The following is a 24747-nucleotide window of genomic DNA, read 5'->3' on the forward strand; positions in this document are numbered from 1 at the left end:
GTCTCTAACATTGATCTTGAGAACATTTTCAAGTCGTGTGTGTCACTGGCTACAACAGGAGCAGTAGTGGCTTGTTCTATGGCTCACTGGAAATGCAGCATTCAGTCTGGCTGAGCAGAGCTGCCCCAGTGTGAGGAGCCTGCTCACTGCTCAGTGCCTCACAGCTCAGGACTCGCCACATTCCTCAAGCTCTGGCCACAGCTTTGGTTACACTGAGGAACTGAACATTTAGTAGGAAGGGCTGATCTCTCGCAAAGCTCTGCACTTGCTGACTCACCCCAGCACACCCCAACTACCATAGTTCACAAAACAACACAAGAATGTTTTTCTCTCTTTATTGACTGATGGATTCTCGGGCAGATCTGTTAATTACACTGTTAAATAATAGTTAAAAACAAACCAAGGCCAGAGGAGTTTGAAGTGAAGTATCTAAACTGAAGCAGAAATTGGGAAGGAAAAGGCAGAAGAAGCTGGGCTGGGGTCTCCACTTCTGTATCACTGCAGCTTGGACACCCCTAATGGTCACTGTCATGACCCCAAGCCAACAGATCCCAAGGCCTGGCTCAGATGGGACATTGTCTAAATAAGGAAACAGTTGCCCAAATGTAGCCAGATCAGGAGAGAACAGCTCTGTCCAGACATAGAGGTGCAAGGCAAGTCGAGGGGAAGCAGTATTGCAGCAATCCTAGAACACAGCCAGAGGGAGCAGCAGCTGTGCTCCCGCGGCGGGCAGGCAGCCCCAGCTCCTCAGCTCACACGTTGTGGGTCCGTTTGGTGAGCTGCGGGTCCTCATCCACCAGCTTCGACTTGAGATGCTCCTTGTAGGCAAGGATGTCCCCTTGCCACTTGGTGATTGTCTGCTTCTCACAGACCCAGATCTCCTGTGCGACCTGAGAGCAAACACACAAGGAGGAGGAGAAGGCGGAGGGGGAGGAGGAGAGAGGTTCGCAGTACAAAATTTTATAATCTTACCAAAATTATAAAGTTAACTAAAAACTACTCTCTGAAGTCTGGCAAGAAAAGTTTGATAACTACCACATTTAGACTACCAAAGAAAAGTATGTACAGGGAAACATCTTTCCTGGTGATTTTAGAACTGAAAATCCCTGGTGGTTTTAGAACTGAAAATCCTAGGCCCCTCTATATTTCTGATTTTGTTCATGGACTAATATGAAAAGCCTTTCTTGCTAAATTGGTAATTGAAACAAAAGTAGTTCTTGACCTGAACTACTTGGATCTATCACAGTGAAAAATAAAATTATACCTGAACTTGCAGACAAAGCTACAGCTGATAGATGAGCACTTGATGTTTGTGGTGGTTTTTATTTAAGTACCTAATGTTTTCCTGGGCTAGCTCAGTAACTGTTTAACATGAACACACTAAAGGAATAGCGATTTTTTTTCACTCACCCAACTTTCTGGGATGAGTAAGAGCCAGTCAGTTGAAAACACTTTGTTTGAAGTGTGCTCTGACAAAACTCACAACTGTCCTTACCTGTTGGATGAGTCTGAAGTCGTGGCTGACAAGCATCATTCCTCCTTCAAACTCATTGATAGCATCTGCCAGTGCATCGATGGTTTCTATGTCCAGGTGGTTGGTGGGCTCGTCCAGGAAGAGCATGTGAGGGTTCTGCCAGGCCAGCCAGGCAAAGCACACGCGGCACTTCTGCCCATCAGAGAGATTCCTGATGGGGCTCACCTGCCCAACACACACACAGGGCTTGCAGCTCTGCAGTGACCTGACAGCTGCCACCCTGGCCCAAACCACTTGGGTCTCACCTTGGGCTCCCAGCAGCTCCATGACACAAGACAAGGGTTCAGTCACCCTTACACCTACACAAACCTTCTCCCACCCAGGGAAGAAGGGAATTCCAGTGGCTTCTGAAGGACCGGACACAGCAAGGCCTAGCTCGTGCCAAGGGTGTGTAAGGACAGTTAATTGGTCTGCCTGGTATTCACTGACACAACAATCAAACTACTCTCAACTTCTGCAGTGACAAATGGGCAAAACCAATGTAGAAATGAATGCTGAACTGCAGCGATGTGGACAACTGTCACACACAGGATGTGTCATGTACAGGAGCATGCCATGCCTGGACTTGGAGCACCATAGCTGAGCCCACTCTCCTGTCTGAACCCAATCTGAAATAGCCGAGAATCTTGTAGCACTTCTGCCTGGTACTCATCTCAGAAACAAGAGAGAAGCAAAATAGCTCAAATTATAATTAAAACATGCTCAGGTCTAGCACTATACCAGAACTTGCTCTCTTTTCACCCAGAGTCTGAGGGGGTCACCCCTTCTAATCCACACATTGCCATGATCCAAAGAAAGCTCCCATGAGCTGTGAGTTATTTTTTTCTCCAATTTGGAAGGCAGAGATGGAAAAAGCATTTTGATGTGGTGGTGTGCCATGCTGGATACTGTATCACACTGTCAGGTATCAGCAGAGTAACAGAAAACACAGAACCTCTACTCCCCTGATGAACAAAAGGCAAACCTCAACAGCCCATACTCACCTGCTGCTTCCCTGTAAGACCATATCTGCCAATGATTTTCCTCATCTCCTCCTTCTCCTTGATCTCTGGGTAGCATTTCAGCATGTACTCCAAGGGTGAGAGGTCTAAATCCAACTGCTCTTGCAAGTGCTGACAGAGAAGAAAAGGCAGCTTCAGGCTGTGCACACCAAGCCTTGCCCTCCTTGCCCCCCTTTGGGTGGCAGGTGAGCAGCAGAACACATGAGCCAATAATCCCACCCACAGGACAGCCTCTGCACCAAACTATTAGGGAATAATTTCCATTTCAGGAACAGGAACGCTGCTTCAGATTAGGAGGCTTGTCCACCACCAAACACAAGGCAACCAGCTCTGCCATAGCAGGTGGGAGACTGAACAGGAAGGACCACAGCCAACCTCTTTGCAGGGTAAGAACATGAGCTGGAGACCATTCCGTGGAGCAGTTCCTTCCCCCACCTCCAGACACAGAAAGGCAGCAGTGGGAGAGGCCTTAGAAGCAGAACTAGAGGGGCAAGGCTCCTCATTCCTGACTGCTCTTTCCTAAGCATTCCCTATCCCTGGGGGCTGCTGTAGGAAGTACCTGGTGGTATCTACCGATCTTCACATGCGAGTGCTTGCGAATCATCCCATCTGTGGGCAGCAGCTAGAAGAGGAAGATAGAATCATTTCAGCAGGAAATCTCTCCTCTTGCAGTATGCCAGAAATACAGAATCCAGCCATCCCCAGTCTGGCACAGGGGAGGCAGTCCGAACAGATAACATGAGAGAAAAAGCCCTATGTTTCAATAAGACCATAGGACTTCTAAGGCCTGACCAGGGTGTTCTGGCAAAAAGAGCACTTTGCTGAAGATTATCCCAAAAGTAAAGGCCCAGAGCAGAGTAGACAATGTATGGAGCAAACCTCTCCTGTGAGCAGTTTCAGCAGTGTTGACTTTCCAGCTCCATTGGGTCCAACAAGAGCTACACGAGTATCCAGGTCAATCCCAAACTCCAGATTATTATAGATCCATGGCTGCAAACCACAAAAACCGTGAAACATTAAGCCTTTTCAGTACTCTCCAGAACCCCTGCTGCAGCTGTAATGCTCTGTACCCAGCAGGCCCAGCACTAGCACTGCCAAGAACTTTGTTCCATTAGTCGTACACGGGAGCCCCCCCAGGAAGCACAGCCAGAAATCTCCCACTCCCAAAGAAGGCAGGAAGAGAAGCCACCTCTATATGCATATTCCATACTCACCCCATCCTTGGTGTATCTGAAGCTGACATTCTGCACCATGATGACAGGAGGGGGAATTTTCCCACAGGGTGGAAAGTAGAACGATAAAGTCTGTTAACACAGAATATGCCCAGTGAGACACCCCAGAACATGGGACAGCCCAGTCATTCCAGTATAGCCATGCCTCACTACCAACATCAGCTATAGACAAAGGCACTAGATTCTGACTTTTTATAAGCCCTTTTCGCCACTCACCCAAATCTATTTTGATGAGCTGCTTGCAAGCTCATGCTGGCTAAAGAGTTCCTGTTTCTTTCCCTTTGAAACAAATGTGGATTTGTACTCTTTACACAAGTAAAAGGAATGAGTATCCTCTCCCATCTCCTATGAGCCCTAGGCATTCCTTTCTGATTTCTGTATCTGCAAAATGGCCTTATTGATATGACAACTCCACTTCCCTCCCCTAGAAAATTCCTCCTCCTCTTCTCATTGCTCAGCATTACTCCATGCTGAGTACAGGGATCCTGGGCATCAGGAAGGGTATCTCATTCTCGCTACCAGCTCTGTCAGCCATTCCTGCTGTCTGCTGAAGACCCTTCTACTCCTGTAGTCCATGTCTCAAATATGGAACTCTAGATGCAATCCCATGTCTGATCCTACCTTGTCGTTCACAACTCTCTCTGTCAAGCCAGAAGCCATCATTTTTTGAAGGGTCTTCTCCTTGCTCTGAGCTTGCCTGGCCAGCTTCGCACTACCGTGGCCAAATCGTGCGATGTAATTCTGCAAAAAAAAGAGTTAGCCAAAAGCCACAGTAAGGTTGACGAGGGGAAGGGATGCCCCCTAAAAGGGCAGGAGGCTGCTCATGCAGCTAGGCAGGAACCTTCATATGAGCGATCTGATCTTGCTCCCAGTGGAATCGCTTCATTTGATTTTCTTCTAGTTCTAAGCGAGTCTTTACATACTGATCATAGTTTCCCTGGAAAGAGAGCATGGAACATCAGCTGTGCCCAGAGAGCAGCCCCTGTTTCTGCTGGTTACATGGGGCTCTGTTTACTCACCGTGTAGTATTTAAGTTTGCGGTTGTGCATGTGGATGATGTTGGTGCAGACGCCATTCAGGAAGTCCTGGGAGTGGGATATCAGCACAAGGATCCGCTTGAACCTGTGGCACCACGTAAGTTATTAGACTAAATTAGGAAAAGAAATCCTATCTGCTGGCCCTGATGGTGATAAAGGCTTTACATGCATGCCCTGGAAAATCGGCAGAAAAGCAGCTACAACCAACTGCAGTGAGTAAATCCTGCCAACAATTTTCACTGTAGTAAAACACCCAGCACCATTACATAGCCCTTGCCTGTTATCACAAAAAGCCCAGAGCTGGCTGCCTATGTGGCAGGTGACTTGTGTCACTGATGCAGCTGACTCCACTGGCAATCACATTTCTAAGAAGTTTCAACCTTTGCTGCTTACTTTCCCCTCAGTACAGACTCCTATCCATTACCCACACTGCATCTGGCTCTGCTCCCAATCTGTACAATGAGGGGTTAAAGCCTCCCCAAAAGAGGTTCAACGATTTTTTCTAAAGCAAGGATGCAAAAGATTCAACTGACAGAGCTGATGGAAAAATCTCTGCAAAGGCAAAGCCCTTCTCACAATACAGCTATTTTAATGCACACCCCATAACCTTCCTAACTGTTCCTAAGCTTTTTGCCTTACACCTTAACATTTTACCTTAGTTATGAAAACCAGTCACCTCACACACTAGCAAAAGATGAAACCAACACACTCTCAGAAACTACAGTTCTGTGAAAACAGAAAAATGGTGGGTAGGAAGCTGAGCTGGGAGCCAGGTCTGGAAAGCTCACACTACTGGTATAGTACACAATGCTGCTACAGAGGCTGCCCAGGCCTGATCCTGGCTTTCAATGAAGCGCCTTTAACCTGAGAGTACAAACCAACATTTGTCATTTCTTCAGTGCCAAGGAGACAGGGAATCGAATTGAATTCTTTACCCTTGCATCAAAGAATCTCCCATAGCAGCAAGCAGAAGGTGTCACTGGTGCTGCAAGAACGATACAGTTACGCACCCACAAGAACTGTACAGTTACTCCTGCAGAACTTGCTTACGTGCTGACAAGATGTTCATGCTCACATGCTGACAAGCAGAAAAGCACAACCCACAGAGGCAGCAAACTCCTCCATGCTTACGTTTTCAGCTCTTCCTCCAACCACACACAGGCATCCAGGTCAAGGTGGTTTGTGGGCTCATCGAGCAGCAGCATGAAAGGCCGAATGAAGAGCGCTCTGCAAGGGCAGGGGAGATGACAGCACAGGGTAAGTGCAGGCAACCCAAAGCCTCTCAACTCTGCTCTGAGTTCTCAGAACTGTCTGTGGCTCTGCAGCTGGGCACACATTCTCACGGGAAGCAGCCGGCACCATTCCACTCACCTGGCAAGAGCCACCCTCATTCGCCAGCCACCACTAAAGTCCTTCAGCTTCTTCCTCTGCATGGCTGGTGTGAACCCCAAGCCATGAAGGATGCGTGAGGCCCGTGCTTCTGCCTTATCAGCATCCAGCTCCTCCAGGCGTTCATATAACTCCAGGAGTTTCTCACACTCCGCTGAAAGAGAGGCTGCCAGTCAGCACCTCTGCCTACTACGGGCTCTCAGCTGCACAGCTGGGAAACCTCACAGTCCCCCTGTTTAGCCCCCTCCACATCCAAGCCTGAGACACTTCTTAAGATGCTGCATGGAATAACTCATCCAAAGAAGTGTCATCCGTACCCATTAGTACAGGGCAGCTGGGCAAAACAGGTACCACAACATGTGAAAACTTCCCCAAGGAACCCAAACTTTTTTGGTAGGGAAGGAAATGGAGGAAATGTCCCTCGGGACTCTGAGCAGCTTTACCATCCTCATGAGCTAAACGTTCTGCTTCTCGCTCCAGCATGGCCCTCTCTGTATCCACCTCCATCACACACTGCAGAGGGGTCTTGTCACTGGGAGGCATCTCTCGGGTGAGGTGGTAGATGTCAATGTGCTCTGGGATGGGCACTTCTCGCTTCCCAATAGCTGACAAAAGCATGGATTTCCCTGTGTGCAGATAATCACAATTCATTGATGGATTCAGTCAGATAAAATGTCACAGTGAAACAGATGCGATACACCCAGATCCCACTGTGATTCCTTCCTTTTCCAACCTCAGAAAATCCTGGGGATTTTTTTTTCCAAGAGGCCAGAAGAGATGGAGGCACAGCAGAGCCCACTGCCTCGCTAGGACAGGCTGCCCTCCTAGCTAAGGCTCACCACCCCAAGGACAGGACTAAGACATGAAGAAGCTTTTTTTTGAAAACCACTGCACTTCAGCCCTTGCCCAGACTTGGGGAACTTTTATCTGTGTTGTACTTTCTGCTGTCTAACTAGGTCTGATAGCTGGTATCAGGATCCCAGATTCCGAAGACTTCTAATATAGAGGAAAGTAACGCACTATTCCATAAACAACCTGAGTTTTCCCGAAACTTTCCTAAAACCAGATCTTACTAGCACCTCTCCCATCACACCCATATTCTGCATGTCTCAATGTAGCATCACTTTCTCCAGGGACTGTGCAGTTGTTTTCCTAGTCAGGACAAACCACACATTCTCTACTCCTCCATACAAGTTCTTTGACCAACACCATCAGCCTTGGGTTTACTGCCTCTACCAAGCTAATCAGGCAAACAGGAATCAGGCAGATTAACAGATCCCAGACATCTCACCCAATTCTCCACAGAAACGAGATCAAAAGCACAGTCCCGATCTAGAATGCAATCTCAGACTTCTGTTAGCAATCCTAGTAACTCCCCTTCCTGGGTGGAGATGTGGGAGAACAGAAACTGCTGGGTCCCAGCCATGTCTGTCTAACAGCCCTCCTGGTTTCCAGCACTTCCCACCTGCACCTGCCCAGCTCCTCAGCAGCACGACACCTTTCCCAGGCTCCAGGGAGCCATTTTGCTTCCCCTCAGCTTACCAATCCCATTGAGCCCGATCAGGCCATAGCGTCTGCCAGAGTTCAGCTCCAGTTTGGTGTCACTCAGCAGCTCCTGGCCATGAAAGGTCAGTGAGAGGTTGATGATATGCACGTCAGTGCTGTTGGGGTGGGAGGCCAGCACTCCTGTCACAGCTCGGGCAGCAGCTTTCTTTAACTCAAAGTCCTCCAGTTCCTTTGTAAGAGCATCCACCTCTATACATAGAGAAGACCAGAAATGTTACTGATTTACAAACAAGGGAAGCCATAAGCCCCTGTACCAAAAGGTCCAGGACCACAAAAACAACACAAAAGAGTTGAGGAGACTCAGATGCAATGACACGCAGCTTTTCAGCTTAGCAGGGGGATATACATGGTCTAGACAGAACTTCCACCAGCTAAATATCTATGTGTCAACAGGACCACCAGGACTAAGTGAGCAGCCAGAAGAGCGAGCTGTTCTCTGAATGTGATGGGACTAACTCCCCCTGCAGGATAGACTAGACTAGGAATAGAGTGTACTAAGTATTGCCTGTAAGCTTAAGAAAAGGCTTGGCCAGAAAACGAATTGACTAGAAAATAAACGAAGGGAAAGCTGAGAATAGAGAAGCAGCAGCAGCACTGAAACAGTCCCTACTAATTTTCTGAGAAGCTGTGATGTCTATCTGCGTGTTCCCTTCTTCCTTTCCTCCTACAGTACATGCAAGTCATAGAATCATAGAATCCTAGAATGGTCTGGATTACATCTTCTAGAGCATTTAATTCTAAATCTGCTGCCATGGGCAGGGACACCCTCCACTAGAGCAGGTTGCTCCCACCCAACCTGGCCTTGGACACTTCTAGGAATGGGGCAGCCACAGCTTCTCTGGGCTGCCTGTGCCAGAGCCTCACCACCATCCTTCCTGTCATGTTAACCTTCTGTCACAGGCCAACTTCACTCCTCAGTAAGAGATGCTACCCTTTGAAGTAGCCAATGGCACCGGGGATCTTAGCAAGGAGAGCTGATTTCAGATTGTGCCAGTGCGGAATGACACCCTGGCTGTCAGCATCCAGCACTTCTGGCTAAACCACCGTTAACACCATGGCAAATGTGCCATAGCTGAGGAGCAAAAAACATCACTGGCACTGATACAGGACCCCTTTGGGCAATGCCACAGAGCAATGACAACAACGAATGAAGCAAGTGAGTAAACATAGAGAAGAGAGCGTTACCCCGATGAATAAATAGCTGAATAAGAAATATGCCGGTATCGACCCACATGATCTCCTGAGCAGGAAGGGACCCACAAAGATCATCGAGTCTAAGTCCCAGCCCTGCACTGATACCCCACCCATCCCGCCCTGTGCCCGGGAGCGCTGTCCAAGGCTCCTGAGCTCTCCGGGCCGGGGCCGTGCCCGCTCCCGTCGTGCCCGCCCCGGGGGAAGCGGCGCCTTCCCCGGGACCCCCCGGACCCCGGCCCGGCCGCCGCCGCCCCGCCCACCGCCCCGGGCTGCACCAATAGGGGGGCGGTATGCAAATGAGCGCCGGCGGAAGGCGGCGATTGGCCCACTCGGGCCGGGCTGCCCCGCGCGCTCGGAGCCGCGGTCAGGGGCGGCCCCGGGCACCGAGAGCCGCCGGCAGAGCGCACCGAGAGCGAGGCCGGAACGAACCCTGCGGGCTTCCAGGGGAGCTAGAGGAAGACCCAAAAATAAACTCTCCCTCTATAAGCGTTACCTGCCCTATTTCCTTTAAGACCAACATCTCCCTGTGGCAAAGCCTCTCTCTTTAACGGGCACAAACTCTTTTAGAGGCAGGTTCTTAATTTCTGCAAACCAGGTACGTCTCAGAGAAACAGGTGAGCAGAGAGTCAGCGCAAATAGCAGTAAGAAGAGAATTAATTCAGACGCTACAGTGGTTTCTGCAGCAGGAAAGAAAACTCCAAACATAAAGAAAACCCAAAAAAACCCCAAACAGGTCCGGGCATCACATAGCAGAAGACAGGGAAAGTGTCTTGTCTGAGAGCACCATCAGCCCCCTCCATCTTCACACTACCATGCCTCAAGCGAGGGCCACGGGCATCCCTCGTACAGAGGGCCCACGCGGAGCCCCCAGGGTGTCCTGCTGCCTCCGGGCAGAGCGGTCCCGAGGGCAGAGCGGTCCCGGGGGGACCCACTGCAGCCGCCCGGTGCTCCGCAACCCATGCCCGAGGTGTTCCATCAGCTCATCAATGTCGCGGTTGCCGGGAGAACGCCGAGCGCACACCGTCCGGCCGGGAACGGCGCCGGCCGGGCCCCCTGCCCTGCGACACGCGGGGCAGACACGGCAGCGGCCGCCCCCTCACCTGGCAGCACTGTCCCGTTCGCCTCTGGGGGCCGGACTTCCTGCGGCTCCGTCCCGGCATCACCGTTCTCGTCCGGGACCCGGCGCGGCCGCTGCCGGGCTTTAGCCGCCTCCTTCTTCTTGGCCGCCTTCTTCTTGGCCAGGTCGGAGGGCATGGCGCGGGAGGGAGCTACGCCAGAGGGGGCGACAGGCGCCGTTAGGTCGCGCCGATCCGGCCCGGCCCGGGTCGCCCCGCCTCTGTTCCCCGCCCCGGCGGCGCCGCGGGCCGGCCGCCTCGGCCCGGAGCACACGGTGCCGCCGGCTCCTGCCGAGGGTTCCCGCCCGCCTGCCGAGCTGCCCGCGCCGCGCCGCCCACCCCGGCCCTGCCCCGCTGCTCCCCACCCTTGGCTCCCCGGGCCCGCCCGCACCGGCCGCTCGCGCTTTCCTTCTGTCGCAACAGCCCCGCCGCGACCGCGTGCGCGAGCCCCGCCCCCTCGGCGCCCCGGCCAATCGCAGCGCGGAGCGTCAGCGGCGCCGGGCGGCGCGAGGCCCTGGGGAGCGCAGGCCGCAAGGCCGCCGCGCCTCCCGGCATGCCGCGCGCCGGCTCGGCCCCGCCCCCGCAGGTACCATAGAGGTGCCGGCGGCGCGGGCCAGAGCGGCCGCCGGGCACCAGCGACGGTGGAGCGGAAGCGGAAGCGCCGGGGCGATGTGGCAGGTGAGGTGGCAGCGGCGGAGCGCGGCTGGGCTGGAGCTGCCGTCGCTCCTCGCGCCCCCGTCCCGGAACTCCGGCCCTCCCTCCGCCCTGTCAGCAGCCTCCGGGTAACAGCGACCGGCGCCGCCGTGCCGCGGGACCGCTGCCGCCCGAGCGCCCCGCGCCCGCCATGTCCTGCGGCCGCCCCGTGAGCTCGGCCTGGCCGTAGCTGCCGCGATGCGCCTGAGCGCGGTGCTGAGCGCGCTGCGGCCCGCGCTGCCTCTGCTGCTCGGGCTGTCCCTCGGCTGCAGCCTGAGCCTCCTGCGCGCCTCCTGGAGCCACGGCGCGGCCGAGGAACGCTGTCTGGCCCCGGGCCCGGCCGCGCTGCCCGCCCGCGGGGCTCCGCCCGAGGCAGCGGAGAGGAGGCCGGTCCCGGGCCACGAGGACTTCAGGCCCCGGATTGTGCCGTATTACAGAGACCCCAACAAGCCTTACAAAAAAGTGCTCAGGTAAATGATGGGTTTTTTTGGCCTGGGTTTCCTTCAAGCAAAATATTCTCGTAGGAAGTTCTAAATCTTCATGTGAGTGAACTGGTTCAAGGGGATATTTGCTGTTTGAGATACATGTGTAGTCAGAGCACGGTGCACCAAGGCAATGGCCAAGATTGCTACCTTGAGGAATGCAAGAGATGTATTCAAGAAATTGCCCTGAGGGGAAAAAAGGCAGCAAAATTGTCCAGGAAGAATGAGAATATTTATTGTCAGTACAGGGAGGGTGATTCTGCCCTGCTCAGGTGAGACCCCACCTGCAATGCTGCATCCAGCCCTGGGTCCCCAGCACAAGAAGGGCATCAGCTTGTTGGAGTGAATCCAGAGGGAGCCACCAAGATTGTTAGAGGGGTGGAGGAAAGGCTGAAAGAACTTGAATTGTTTAGTCTGGAGAAAAAATGCTTCACAGTGATCTAGCTGCAGCCTTACAGTGCCAGAAAGGAAACAGCCAAGAAATATGGAGAGAGACTGTTTAACAAGGATGTGGAGTGACAGGACAAGGGGGAAGGACTTCAAACTGAAGGGAAGTAGGTTTAGATTAGATATTAGGAAGAACGTCTTTCCTGTGAGGTTGGCAAAGCACTGGCACAGGTTGCCCAGAGAAGTTGTGGCAGCCCCATCCCTGGAAGTGTCTGAGGCTGGGCTGGACAGGGCTCGGAGCAACCTGGGATAGTGGAAGGTGTCTCTACCTGTGGCAGGGTGTTGGAACTAGAGGGTGTTAATGGTTTCTTCTGCCCCAAACCATTCTGGGATTCTGTGGTTGTTTTGTTACTCATGTTTAATAGAACATGTTAAATTACTCTTCAAAACTTGTTTAAACTGGTCTACTCATTAGGAAAATTTTGATCAATTAATTGTAGTTTATGTGTTAAGGAAATTTTCCTGCCCAACTGTCCAGGGGCCACTCTGGGCATCACACTGGCACTGCCCTAGGCTGTCACTGCTGGAGCGAGGCTCCTTGGCATCTGCAGCTCTGGTGGCCCAACAGGTGCCTTGCTCAGCTCCTTGCACACACCACGCTCATACTGCCACACTAGGTTCCTTGGCCCCAGCTTTTCTGTAGCAGAGTCCCTTTGCTTTTTCTAAGTATTTCACTTGTGGTGCAGCAACTTCATAGCTCAGGGTGATTCCTCTGCAGAGGGACCCTGAACAAAGGGACCCCTGGACTTTTGTACCCGCCCAGTCTCTGTGTATTCTTTCCATGTGTTTCCTCATGTGCCTCTTGGTGCAGTGGTGGTTTTTGGTCTTGAGTCTTCTCATTGTTCATTGGGTCCTGCTGGGCTTTGTGCTGTTTGTGAGGCCAAAGACCACCACCCAGTCCTGGCTCATGGCCTGGGGCTTCAGTGATCTCGCAGCACCCAGGGCCCTACGTGCAGCTGGTGTACCCTAGCAGACCTCAGCCACCAGCACCAGAGACCCCTCAACAATGTCCCTGTGCTTTTATTGAGCATACCTGCTAAGCTGCACAGTGTACTAAGCTCCAAGGAACATCTGTGGTGTTTTAATTGCACTGCACAGTTTTCTAGCTCAGATAGATGTGAGATTGTAGCTGCCTTGAAGGAAACAAGTGTTTTTACAAAATGGGATTTTTCCTAGTGAGTCTTCTCTTAAAGTTCTGTGACTAGGCTTGACTTTCTCGACCTGGGTAGATTCCAGCCATTAAAGACTTCTCCCAAGTTACCATAATTCTTTGATTTCTTTCTCCTCCGGCTGTTTGTCATGTAGGTATGTGCTTCCTTTACAGAACTCGCTACATCCAGACAGAGCTGGGATTCCATGAGAGACTGTTTGTGGCTGTGCTGACCTCCAAGGCCACGCTGAACACGCTGGCAGTGGCAGTGAACAAGACGGTGGCGCACCACTTCCCTCGCCTGCTGTACTTCACGGGGCTGCGCGGCGCCAAGGTGCCCCACGGCATGGCGCTGGTGGCCCACGGCGACGAGAGGCCCATTTGGCTCATGTACGAGACCATGAACTACATCCATCAGCACTTTGGCTCTGACTATGACTGGTTCTACATCATGCAGGATGACACCTATGCGCAGGCTGAGCAGGTCAAGGCTCTGGTGACACACCTGAGTATTAACCAGGATGTGTACCTGGGGCGGGCCGAGGAGTTCATCGGGGGAGACGAGCAAGCCCGGTACTGTCATGGGGGCTTTGGCTACCTGCTGTCCCGCAGCCTCTTGCTGAAGCTCCACCCACACCTGGACAGTTGTCGCAATGAGATCCTCAGCGTGCGCCCAGATGAGTGGCTGGGTCGTTGCATCATTGATTTCCTTGGCATCGCTTGTGTTTCCCAGCTCCAGGTACTACCTCCCTGCTCAGGTTCTGTGTTAGCTGAGCCTGACAAAGCCCAGAATCTGACTCTTTCTCTACTGTGTAGCCAAGTGGCTTTTTTGTGAGCTGCTGCTGTGAGCTGCAGAGGAAGGAAGGGCTCTGTACTATGGCAGCATTGGTGGGGAGGGGGTTGGGGCCAGAGTCACAGCTGGGATGTTGAGGGAGAGAGCACACACAGGATTTAATTTTCAGCCTTACTAGCAGGGCTGCTGATTCACAGAGTTTTAAGGTAGAATAAAGGGATGTTGGTACTGAGAAGCAAGTGGGAATGCAGTTTAGGGTGGGAGGGACAACTTAGCCCTGTTTTTTTTCTAGGTACTACAGTCAGTATGGAAAGAGGGGGAGATGTGTGTCTGGGGTGAGGAAAACCTGCCCTGTGAACTCAAGTTCCATGCCAAACTTTCTGGCTTTTGTCTGCTTCAGGGCCAACATTACCACACCTATGAACTGGCCAAGAATACTGAACCAGAGAAAGAGGAAGAAGAGGAGTTTCAAGCAGCTCTGGCAGTGCACCCTGTTTCTGACATGACCCTGATGTACCGGCTGCACAAGCAGTTCAGCAGGATCCAGCTGGACAGAGTTTATCAGGAGATCCAGGACCTTCAGGTATGTGGGGAGGGTTACCTGCAAAAACTCCTTGACAAAACGGATTTACTTAATTTTCAGCACACTTGGGGAAGATCACTGCCTCTGTCTGTGGGCAGCTGCCAGTCAGACACAGGCTGTAGTCCCTTGTCTCAGAAACAGCACTTCTGATACCACATTACCCAAAACTCCTGGTGTGACACTGCTTATGTACAGTTGTAGGTGATGAGGTGGGCCTGGGGAGGAGCTGGCCTAGACCTCTTGGAGAATGTAGTGGTGATCAGTTTGTTCTCTCTCTTTGCACAGATGCAGATCAGGAACCTGACAGCACTGACCCCTGCAGGTGAGGCAGGTGTGACCTGGCCCGTGGGCATTAACGCACCGTTCCTTCCAAAGTCCCGTTTTGAGGTGATCAGCTGGGACTACTTCACGGAGCAGCACCTCTTCTCGTGTCCTGATGGCTCCCCAAAGTGTGAGCTCTCTGGAGCCAGTAAGGCAGATGTCAGTGAAATCATCGAGTCTGCGGTGGAGCAGCTGAACCGTCTGTACCAGCCCCTGCTCCGCTTCAGCAAGCGGCAGCTGCTGAACGGCTACCGGCGCTTCGACCCCACGCGGGGCATGGAGTACACGCTGGACCTGCTGCTGGAGGCTGCCACTCAGAAGGGTCACAGCCACGTGCTGGCCAAGCGAGTGAGCTTGGTACGACCCTTAAGCAAGGTGGAAATTATTCCCATGCCGTATGTGACAGAGGCCACACGGGTGCAATTGGTGCTTCCCTTGACAGTGCAGGACCTGGATTTTGTAGCAAACTTCCTGGATATGTTTGCTATGAACACACTGGACACGCATGATAATGCCTTGCTGACTTTGCTTTTTATCTACCATCCCTACGATGCCCAGAGAGTTGGTCAGGTGGATGTTTTTGCTGGAGTCAAAGCCATGGTAGGAGAGCTAGAGAAACGCTATGCAGAAGTTAAAATCCCGTGGATTAGCGTTAAAACAGAGGTGCCATCGCAAGTGAAGCTCATGGATATAGTCTCCAAGAAGCACCCTGTGGACACGCTGTTTTTCTTGGCCAGCGTCTGGACAGAAATCAACATGGAGTTTCTGAACCGCTGCCGCATGAACACCATCAGCAATTGGCAGGTCTTCTTCCCTGTGCATTTCCAGGAGTTCAACCCCGCGCTGGTGTACCGCGGTGAGCAGACGGCATCCTCCAGCACTGACTTCCTGAGAGATGGGCATTTTGACAGACATTCCTTTGCTGAGGCCTGCTTTTACAATTCTGACTATATGACAGCACGTACCAAGCTCGCAGCCGATATCCTGGACCGAGATGAGGTGCTGGAGAGCATGGAGGTATTTGATGTCTTCCTCCACTATTCTGGCCTGCACCTGTTCAGGGCTGTGGAGCCGGGGCTGGTGCAGAAATACACAGTGAGAAGCTGCAATCCCCGGCTCAGTGAGGAGCTGTACCACCGCTGTGTGCTCAGTAACTTGGAAGGACTTGCATCCCGCTCACATTTAGCCATGGCCCTCTTTGAGCAGGAACAGGCCAACAGCACTTGAGAGATGAGAAACATCAAGAGCTTCTCAGCACCTTAACACTTGGCACTTTCCATCCCCTTCCCAGCCTTGCCATGGGTGAAGGGTATGTGAGGTCAAGGGAGGAGGAAGACTTTCCCAGACCCACTCTGAGGCACATGGGCTATGGAATGAGGCTGTTTCAGTAAAGGGGGTTTGGTTTGTTTTGGGTTTTTTTTTTTAATAAATTTAATTTTCTTTCCAGGCAGAGTAATGTCATCATTTGTAAACTTTGCAGCCTCTTGGATGAGGGAAGTAAACCAGCTGTAGAATGGACCTTACTTAAAGCTGTGTAATTCTGCTGAGCAGTGCAGGGAGAGAGTGAGTATGAGCTGTGTACTTGGACAAAGTTGCCTTGACTACTCTCAGGGCTGTTGCTGCACCCTCCTGTGTGTTTATGCATTTCACTTTTTCAAGAAGCATAAACACAGCTTGTCTGGTTTACCTGGACAAAGCTATTTAACCATGTTCACTTTGGTGGTTTTGGCTCTTCCGGAGCTGCAGAGTGGTTCCAGTTTAAATATCTTGGTGATGGAGTCTCTGTAGTCCCTCCCAGCAGTATGTTCTGGTCCATAGTAACTTTTACAGTTAAAAACTTCTTTCTCCTGTTTAAATGAAATTTCTTGTGTTTCAGTTTGTGCCCATTGCTTCTCTCAGCATCACGAGATGCCAGTGAGCAGCAGCTGTTTGTCTTCCTCACACTTTGCCATTACTGACACACGCACGGATGAGACTGCCCTGAGCCTTTTCTCCAGAACAAACAGTCCCAGCTCTTGCAGTCTCACTGTTAGGACAAAAACACTTCCATTACTTAACATTTCCACCTCCCTTTACTGGACTATCTCCAGTATGTCCATGTCTGTCTCGTGTTGGGAAGCCCAGACTGGACACAGCACTCCTGGCATGTCTCACTGGTGCTGAGGGGACAGGCCATTGTCCTTGACCTGCTGGCCACAGTCCTGCTGCTGCAGCCACCTTTGCTCCCAGGGAGTGCTGTTGGCTTTTGGAGTTCTTTTTAGCTTGGTATCCACCAGGACCCCACTAATCCTTTTACTTTTTCAGCTTTCCAGCATCATCTCTCTAGCCAACATCCCAGAAATCAAAGCCCAAAACCCTGATATGAACTTGTGAATTTATGTGATAAGCCGGCAAGAGTGACTGACCCTGTTCGTCACTGCTGAAGGAGAGAGGTTGTATTTGCTACATTCATCTCATGAGGTGAGCAAGCTGAAGGTCTGGTGTTGGCATCAAAAGAGAGGCCTAAACTTAGAAAAGCTTACAAGAAGTATTCAAAGTCAGGAACATTGGTTCAACTTGGATAGAAATCCCAGATTTGCTTATTTAACAAGTAAGGCATGTCTCAGTTACACTTACATGGGAAGAACACAGATCCCTCATGCCTTGTGGGGATGTGTGTTTATTGCTAAATGTACGAAGCAGAGCAATGCAGTCCCCAGTGCAAAGGAGAGCCCTTTATTGCAAAAAACAGGCCTTTTTAAGCAGTTAGGCTCTGATCAGTTACAGTCCATTTTAGCCTAACAAATGTAATTCAACTAACCACCGTTACACCATGATGTGAACATGTAATGGTTATACAACTTGTTTTTCTATCTCCAGTTCAGATGAGTCACTTTCCTATAGTCCTCTTCTACTTAGCCAAAGTAGCAGGCCTGAGACATGATTTTACAGGGTTAACAAGGCCCTTGTTTTTTAAAGCTTTACTTATATACAACACCTAAGCACATGTTCACAGAATGAGGACAAGGGCAATTACCTGGGAAACCATTTATTATTTATTATGCAGGTTGTTCTGCACAATATGATCCAAGTAGGAAAGAGACTCAGGCTGTGTAGGGTGCAATTTAAAATATAAAGTGTTAGAACTAACACGATAGAATAGTGTACATCATCTCATATCATTTAGATGTGAGGAACCCCAAGTGGGCCTCTGATCCACACCCAGCATGCCCTGCAGACACCACCTGCAGTGCTGGTTCTCCCTTTTTTTGCCATTAGAGCCATGATAAGAGTGCAAGAAAACAACTCCATTCATCATTGCTGCTGTCAGACAGAAAGGATGTTTGCATTGGAAATTCGTGCCTCACTGTTAGACAAAAGCCAGGCCATGTGAGTGGCAGAATGGCTGGACAAGACCAAGAGCTGCCCACATTTCTGTATGGTGAGCTGGCTGGGACTGGTGGGCAAGGGATTTGTGCAGCAAACCTAGGTCTGACTGTTGCCCTGTGGGCAGCACAGGCCAGTGTGAGCTCAGGTTCACGACTCCTTGGGATGCAGCCAGGTGGGATCAGGTACCACGGCATGAAAAATAACATCCTCGTGTCAGCAAGGATGCAGAGCTTGTAATTGCTGGTTTCAGTACAGTGTAATATCCAAAGAATTCCTTGGGTCATTGTTCTACGTCACATCTGGAAGCACTGGCAGTGTCTGTGGACACTGGGTGCTGCAAGAAGCTGAGTAAGCAGCAGATCTGCACAGGGACAGAGTGGGTGTCATGCCAGAGCTGAGCATTGATCTGGGGGAGATGCAGGAACTGGCTGTCGGGAATTGCTGACAGAGAGCTGCAGGGGATGTGACAGGTGGGGATGTCTGGGATGTAAAACAAGCTGCTAAAGGAGAGGGTTTGAAATGACACAGGGCAAGCAAGAATAATTAGAGAGTTCTCATTAGAGAAGAAAAAGATTAATGGGAAACTGGATAGTGAGATTTGATGGATGTAACCCAAAAGCCAGGAATGTTGTTGCCAACTTGTTGGCAAGTCCCTGCCTGTGTCAGGGCATGTCAGGTGATGATGCAGCACTACACAGAACTTAAATTCTTGAGAGCATCTTGTATCTTGGGAGAAGGCTGAGGGAAGCTGGAAGCTGATTCTTCTAGTTTTTACAATCCAGCTCCATGGGAAAGGAAAGGCAGGAAATACTGCCAGCAAACTGCCCAATCCATAAGCTGGGAATTCTGGTTTTTACCTGAGGGAGAGTTCTCTACCCAGTGTTGTTTGACACTTAATTGATTATTTGGAAACAAATATAAGATCTCTACAAATAAAATTGGCAGATTACATAAAAATATGCAAAAAAGTCATGAAGAGAAGATAATAGTGAAGAAGAGTGTGTAGCAGAGCAAGGTTCTTCACACAGACTTGTGTGTTAGAACAGTCAAATGCACTTTTGTGCATGCGGAAGATGGTGTATCACTCCTCCAGAGGACTGCATGTTAAAAAAGAGTAAGTCTAAAGAAATTGAGTGTATTAAAGTGCAAGCGGCTTCATTTTTCTTGGACCCACTGTTTTAGACTCTAAAATCCAGGCTCTGTCCCAGCCCTGTATAGATTTAGGACATGAAATAATAAATCTTTACAGGTAGACAATCTTGGGGAAACAGATGCTGTTGATGTGAGACAGCAAGAAGGGCCCTGGTGGCATAGCACACAGCTAGTTTTAAAGCTTCTAGGAAACAGGGAAAAGAAGAGTAACATTTGAGGTTCACAAAACTTGTCTGAAGACTGTAAGAAGTATTTTACAATGTGAGATGCAGAACTCTCATAGTTGTAAGACAAGGGGTAATGGACTTAAATTTGGTTTATTTGTTTTAAACTAAAAGAGGGTAGATGCAGACTAGATGCAAGAGAGACCATTTTTAAAATGAGGCTGGAAAAGCACTGGTGCAGGTTGTGCAAAGAACCTCATCCATGGAAGTCTCCAAGGCCAGGTTGAATGGGACTTGGAGTGACCTTATTCACCTTACTATGAGTTGGAGGTGTCCCTGTCCATGGCAGGGTAGGGCTAGATGGCCTTTAAAAGTCTCTCCCAACCCAAACCTTCCTATGATTCTGTGAACTCTTAGAAGGTTGTGAGTGATCTAATTAGGGTGTCTGAGTACATGTACTAAATGAAAACACTGGATACTAAAGCATTCTTTAGTTGTCCAGGGGTAAGGCATGACTGCCACAGACTAACTTTCCTTTCCAAAGGAAAACAGGCATGTCCTTTCAGTGCTGAAAGTGAGTAGCTAGTGGAAAGTGGTAACTTTTCCAGTGTGCTACAATTTATTTGGTTTGTGTAACCAAGAGACACATTGGAGGCAAGTGTGAAATTACTTGTCAAATGTAAGTCCTTCAGGAATAAATCCTTCATGGCCTTAAATTTCATGACTATATAGGGGATGAAATTTGCAAAAGAGAAATCTATCAAAGGCTGCTAAACACAAGCCAAAATCTCTGGCACAGCAGGTCTCTGAATTACAAATCTGTAAGAGCTAGGGAGCTGCCAGGGAGGGAGCACTCTTCGTCTACCCTATTTTTGTGATTCTTTTTCTAGGCAGACAGTGTTGGCCAGTGTCAGGGAGAGAGTAAATCAGTTATGTATGCTTATGATTTGACTTTGTGTCACCATTTTTGTCTCTTTTGCTAAAAAAGACTAGATCTTTTTCAAGGATGCACTTTAGTTCAGCCAAAAATGATGAACTATTTGAGGATCATGATGCTGAGTCTGTGTACTACCGTGGGGTCATGTGCTGGCCAGGAAGACAAATTACCACAATTGTCATGTTTGATCTTGTAGCCCTGAAGAAATGTACATCCTTATGTGGTGTCTTTGCTTTCCCCAACATGCACTGGGTGTGTTTACTTTTGTGTATACTTCACTTTCTTTGGGGTCCACAGCAGTGGGTATTTTTCTTCCTTGTCTTCAGTTGTGGAGGTAATTTCATCCATTGCGTGTTTTAGACTGACTGACATGCTCTGTTGGAATAATCTGTTGATCCTGGAGAAGGATGTGTGGTATATGTTACAAACACAAGAAGCTTCTGTCCTAGCTGCATTTTTAACTTCAAGAAACAGGTAAAAATAGACTCTCCACCTTTTCATCTGTGTCAGAGCTGCTACTCTATCCCAAATTAACAAGTACACTTTAAAAAACCCAACAAACCTAGCTGCTGTGAACTCAGATACTGTATCTGATCACGGTGCCCATCAGTCTTCTCCAAGACTGCAATGTAAGTGATGTGGCTCTGCCATGGGGTCTGGGAGCAGCCCACCTCCCCTCTGTTGCCTGGGGCACACCTGACCCGCAGGTCAGGGCTGTGTGGGCAGGTCCTCCCCTCAGTCACAGCTCACTTTGGCTTCACTCCAGAGTGCTGCAGAGCTGCCATGTGCATTCCCAGCAGCCCAGAGTGCAGCCCAGGTATTGCAGATGGTCTAAGCTGTTTCACACAAGTTCTGGACTTGCTATTGGTCAGGTGAGATGAGCAGAGGACAGGATGTTCTCATTAGCAGGTGCACATTTCCCCAGCTACAGCAAGGTATTCTTGCTCAGCAGACTCCTCCGTTCCCAACTCCAGCACAAAGAGTTCTTTTAATAGGAGCTTGCTTCTATTTGGCTTTGAGCATTGCTTTGTCACACATCCACTGTGAAATATTCTGTACTGCAGAGCATATGCAGGTTCCAGCTGCCAGCTTGGTCTCAAGCCAGGAGTCATGGCCTGAACCCCACTCTACCAGATGTTTTCATGCCCCACTGTCCCAGGGTCCACCCTTATTAGACCTGTACTTCAGCCAAGGCAGTCACCCTCTCCCATTCTGAACTCTTTCCTGGGTGTTCGAGGCACTTACCTAATCTTCTCAGCATGCATGCTGAACCATTGCTCATGGATTCTCAAAGGGGCAATTTTCTGGTCACAGGCGCCACAGAAACTCATTTTCCATTTGCAACAGTGATTTGCTGGTACAAATAACTGTAGGAAAAGGCTTGAAAATGTGACACAGAAAATACAGTGAAAAAGCCAAAGGCATGTGTACAGTCCCTCCTTAAAAACTCCCACTGAGACTTAAACCCACCTTGTGATCTTTACAACATTTTACTTCATCTTTTAGACATGCACGGTTTTTGAGCATGTGAAGCTGTCAGGTTTGCTTGGCTCCTTGCACGTGGAGCTCAGTCCTTTCACTGCACCCTTCACAGCTCCTTGGAGCATCACCCCAAAGTATTTACTGTCAGTGCTCACACTGGCCAAACTTCCCTCCTCATCCTCATGCACTGCAAGGCTTTGGCAAGTCACGATGAGGGTTCCTCCTGATTGCTCTGTCGAAGGGCAGGTCACAGAGATCTCCCCCTGGGTGTTTAAGAAACAATTTTCCTTTTCCTGTTACAATTGACGCTGCACCACAGACCCTTAGCCCGCCAGGCCCACTGCCCTCATCCTCACCCTCCCGGAAGTCGCCAGCTCCTTAACACAAGGAAAAGCGTGCAGATAGTGGATCGCAACTGTGGGCGGGTGCTGGATTCGAAGGATTGGACGTGCCTCAGAGCTCCCCTGGCTTGTTTGCTCTCTCACCCTGCTCCTGCCGTCCCCATCGCCACTGGAATTCCCATTGCCTCCCGGTGTCGGTGCGAGCGGCGCTCGGTACCGGTGGGCCGCGCTGCCGGCGCTGCCGGGCCCGGGCAGGTGCGCGGGGCGGGGGCCGGCCCGGCGGGGCGGGGGCTCTGCGTCGGGCCCGCGGCCCGGGGAGATGCGGAGCGGGGCCGGCAGGCGGCGCTGGGGAGCGCGCGGAGGCTGCGGCGGGCCGGGAGCTGCGAGAGCGCCGGGCTGCGGCGGCGGGGGCGGCAGGGGGCGGCGGTGAGTGCGGGGCGGTGAGCGCGGGGCCGGGGCTGCCATCGAAAGGGGCCTCCGGCCGCAGTGCGGGGCGCCAGTGGGGAGAGAAGGGGGCGGCTGTGGGGGCGGCAGCAGGGGTGGCGGGGCTGGGGACCGTGGCGGCGGCGGACCTTAAGCCGGTCCGTCCCTTTCTCGAGCGCCGTCGAGGCGGCAGAGCCGGAGCGGCCCCTGGGGCTGGCAGGGTGTGTGGGCGCCGCACCCACCTGTCCCCGGGAGGAGCTCCGCGCCGCGCCGCCCCCGCGGGGCCGGGAGCGGGGCAGGGGCCGCGGCTGCGCCGCCCTCCCGCCGCAGCAGCGCGGCCGGGCCGGGCTCTCCCGGCGCGGGACCCGCTCCCGGCGCGGCGGGCCGGGCGCACTTTGCAGACGGTGCCGGCCGCTGTCCGCAGCGCCGCGCAGGCGCCCCTGGGCGGGAGCGGAGCGCGGACGGGACGGTGAGCGAGCCCTGCCCCGGGCATCTGCGGGACGCGCACGCCGGCCGTGCCCCTGGGCCAGGCACGGAGCCCGGGCAACGCCGCTGCTGCTCCCGCCCGGGCGCTGCCCGCAGGGCTCGCCCGGCCGGGAGCCTGGTGCAGTCCGGGCGGACCCGCGCGTCGCCGGTAGCGCCCGGCGGTGCCTCCTTCCTCGCCGCCGCTCCCTCGTGGAGCCGCGGCTGGAACACCCCGGCGGCTGTCGCGCCGCGCTCTCTGCTCTTCGCCGCGGACTCGGCTTTAGGCGGTGTCCCAGCGCGTCTCCTCCGCCGAGCCCCGGCGGCTTTGCTGCCTGGCAGGAACTCGCTCGAAGAGGCAGGCAGAAAGGGGGAGCCCAGTGCTCATTTGCCGCTCTCGAATGTTGCCTGCATGCCCTCTTGGCAGGGTCTCCTTTAGGGACTGACTTTACCGAGGGAGACACTATCGCTCTTCTGAATTTCCCCATCCTGCCCTGACATGGCCCATGCATCCTCTGGAGAGGAGAGTCCTCTTCTTAACACCCTGTCCCTGTAGACACCCCAGCCCTCCCCTGCATCTAACTGACTGCTGTCTCTGGTGCTCCAGGAACAACCAGCCTTCACACAGGAGATGGCAGCTTTTGAGAGAGAGTATCTGACTTGCTGCCTCTAAGATGCCCTCAGTTCTGTCTTCAGAGGGAGATACATTGTCCAAGATACTCTCTCAGGACTAACATATCCGTGTCTGTGGGAGACTGATGCTCTGCGTGGCCTTCTGGAATATCTCCTGGCTTCCCACACATACAAACCATCTCAGTTTGTCACCAGGCATTTGCTGCTGGAGATTGCTTCCTTCCCTCCCTCCTGTTCCCTGAAGCCTGAACTCTTCCCTATTTCCTCCATCACCGTGGCCTGTGGAGGATCCCTGAGTGCAAGTTGCTGCTTGGAGAAACTGAAGTAGAATTGAAATGGGGGACTGAGGAGCAAGCAACATCATTCACCAGTTAGCATGATCTGGGAGAGTGTGCATCATCCTTGCCTGGTGCTGCCAGCACTGCCCTTCTTGGAGAGACTGACTTCATTCTACCACCCATTCAAGGAAGTCCTGCAGCTTCTGAAAATAAGTGGTTCCTTGGTGTTATCTCAGGAGCAATCAACGATCTGCTTTTTCCATGGGGACACCACCAGCAAGACATGCCCATCTTCACTCGCTGAATCCCCCGACCTCTCTGTGAGCAGGAACTTGCAGCTTGGCCTTGCCTCTAAGGCAGGGTGAGGACACAGCCTTTGCTCTCCTCCTTTTCCTCAGTGCTGCAGTAATGTTCCTTTCTGTACCTCAGGCACTCTCCCTTCTCACTTGCTCTGCCTCCACTGTGGTGTCTTCCTCAGCTCCTGCGTGTCTGGGCTCTGTCCTTCCTTGACTACAGCTCTGTTTCAGCAGAATTCACCATTATCTTCTTTTTGCCCTTTGTTCTTCCCTTCTCCTGACCCCACTAGGTCCAGAGCCTTGGTCCTGTCCCTGGTGGAGCTACCTGCTCTGCTCATGCTGCCTGGCACTGCCCAGGCTGGCACTGCAATGCTCATACTTCCCTTTCTTGCCTATCCATTCTTTGAACAGTAGTTTCTAGCTGCATGTCTAGGTGTGAGCTTATGCTTGAGAATGCTGTGTGTGCTGGTGCTCACACCTGTTCTGCTGTAACGCTGCTTTTCTTCATCAGCTACAGTACAGAGCTGTCAGGACCAGCAGGGCTTTGTATGTGCAGGTGCAGCTGCCTCAGCTCTTCCCATGGAACAAGTCCCTTTTCCTTCTTAGCCTGGTTTGTCTTCTTTGGGACCTATCATAGCATGCAGGCACTGAAGCTGCCTGTCTATGCCCTAAA

The 24747-nt window shown here is 51.7% G+C and overlaps 3 protein-coding genes and 1 long non-coding RNA gene across 7 annotated transcripts in view; 2 read left to right on the forward strand and 2 right to left on the reverse strand.

Moving 5' to 3' along the window:
• Positions 1-321: 321 nt before the first annotated feature.
• On the reverse strand, positions 322-10595 carry ABCF2 (ATP binding cassette subfamily F member 2). 2 transcript variants are annotated; one of them, XM_063418536.1, is made up of 15 exons: positions 10460-10595; positions 10054-10221; positions 7736-7948; positions 6637-6819; positions 6176-6347; positions 5936-6031; positions 4787-4889; positions 4609-4704; positions 4389-4508; positions 3750-3839; positions 3415-3525; positions 3095-3157; positions 2518-2646; positions 1496-1699; positions 322-890 (listed from the first exon to the last, which is right to left on the reverse strand). In XM_063418536.1, exons 2-15 carry the CDS (start codon positions 10205-10207, stop codon positions 753-755), a joined length of 1872 nt encoding a protein of 623 aa, XP_063274606.1. In that variant the 5' UTR covers positions 10208-10221; positions 10460-10595; the 3' UTR covers positions 322-752. The 2 variants fall into 2 exon arrangements, with proteins under 2 accessions (XP_063274606.1, XP_063274596.1); XM_063418526.1 differs by having other exon boundaries at positions 10434-10543.
• An 85-nt stretch (positions 10596-10680) lies between these two features.
• Positions 10681-15983, forward strand: CHPF2 (chondroitin polymerizing factor 2). The gene is made up of 4 exons (XM_063418512.1): positions 10681-11231; positions 13015-13579; positions 14034-14216; positions 14502-15983. Exons 1-4 carry the CDS (start codon positions 10960-10962, stop codon positions 15762-15764), a joined length of 2283 nt encoding a protein of 760 aa, XP_063274582.1. The 5' UTR covers positions 10681-10959; the 3' UTR covers positions 15765-15983.
• Positions 15984-16847: 864 nt separating this feature from the next.
• On the reverse strand, positions 16848-22252 carry LOC134561508 (uncharacterized). 2 transcript variants are annotated; one of them, XR_010082937.1, is made up of 4 exons: positions 21998-22252; positions 21630-21904; positions 21405-21539; positions 16848-20556 (listed from the first exon to the last, which is right to left on the reverse strand). It is a non-coding gene; the product is annotated as an uncharacterized LOC134561508 (long non-coding RNA). The 2 variants fall into 2 exon arrangements; XR_010082938.1 differs by having other exon boundaries at positions 21405-21526; positions 21998-22251.
• A 69-nt stretch (positions 22253-22321) lies between these two features.
• SMARCD3 (SWI/SNF related, matrix associated, actin dependent regulator of chromatin, subfamily d, member 3) overlaps positions 22322-24747 on the forward strand; it is a 73676-nt gene continuing 71250 nt past the window's right edge. The window contains exons 1-2 of one of the 2 annotated variants that reach the window (XM_063418565.1): positions 22322-22408; positions 23475-24139. The gene's annotated coding sequence lies outside the window, so the exon portion shown is untranslated. The remainder of the gene's footprint in view (positions 22409-23474; positions 24140-24747) is intronic. The other variant, XM_063418583.1, reaches the window with a different exon arrangement.

Source organism: Prinia subflava, chromosome 1, assembly GCF_021018805.1.
Source record: "Prinia subflava isolate CZ2003 ecotype Zambia chromosome 1, Cam_Psub_1.2, whole genome shotgun sequence".
In the NCBI taxonomy this organism is placed as follows: Eukaryota; Metazoa; Chordata; class Aves; order Passeriformes; family Cisticolidae; genus Prinia; species Prinia subflava.

Excerpts from the sequence above, each read along its gene's own strand:
- ABCF2 (XM_063418536.1), bottom strand. The coding sequence starts at position 10,207 with ATGCCCTCCGACCTGGCCAAGAAGAAGGCGGCCAAGAAGAAGGAGGCG. Across the intron at positions 4,509-4,608 it reads ATCAGATCGCTCATATGAAG|AATTACATCGCACGATTTGG; the intron begins GTTCCTGCCTAG and ends TTTTTTTTGCAG. Across the intron at positions 3,526-3,749 it reads TCAGATACACCAAGGATGGG|CCATGGATCTATAATAATCT; the intron begins GTGAGTATGGAA and ends TGTGGTTTGCAG.
- CHPF2 (XM_063418512.1), top strand. The coding sequence starts at position 10,960 with ATGCGCCTGAGCGCGGTGCTGAGCGCGCTGCGGCCCGCGCTGCCTCTG. Across the intron at positions 11,232-13,014 it reads CCTTACAAAAAAGTGCTCAG|AACTCGCTACATCCAGACAG; the intron begins GTAAATGATGGG and ends CTTCCTTTACAG. Across the intron at positions 13,580-14,033 it reads CTTGTGTTTCCCAGCTCCAG|GGCCAACATTACCACACCTA; the intron begins GTACTACCTCCC and ends TGTCTGCTTCAG.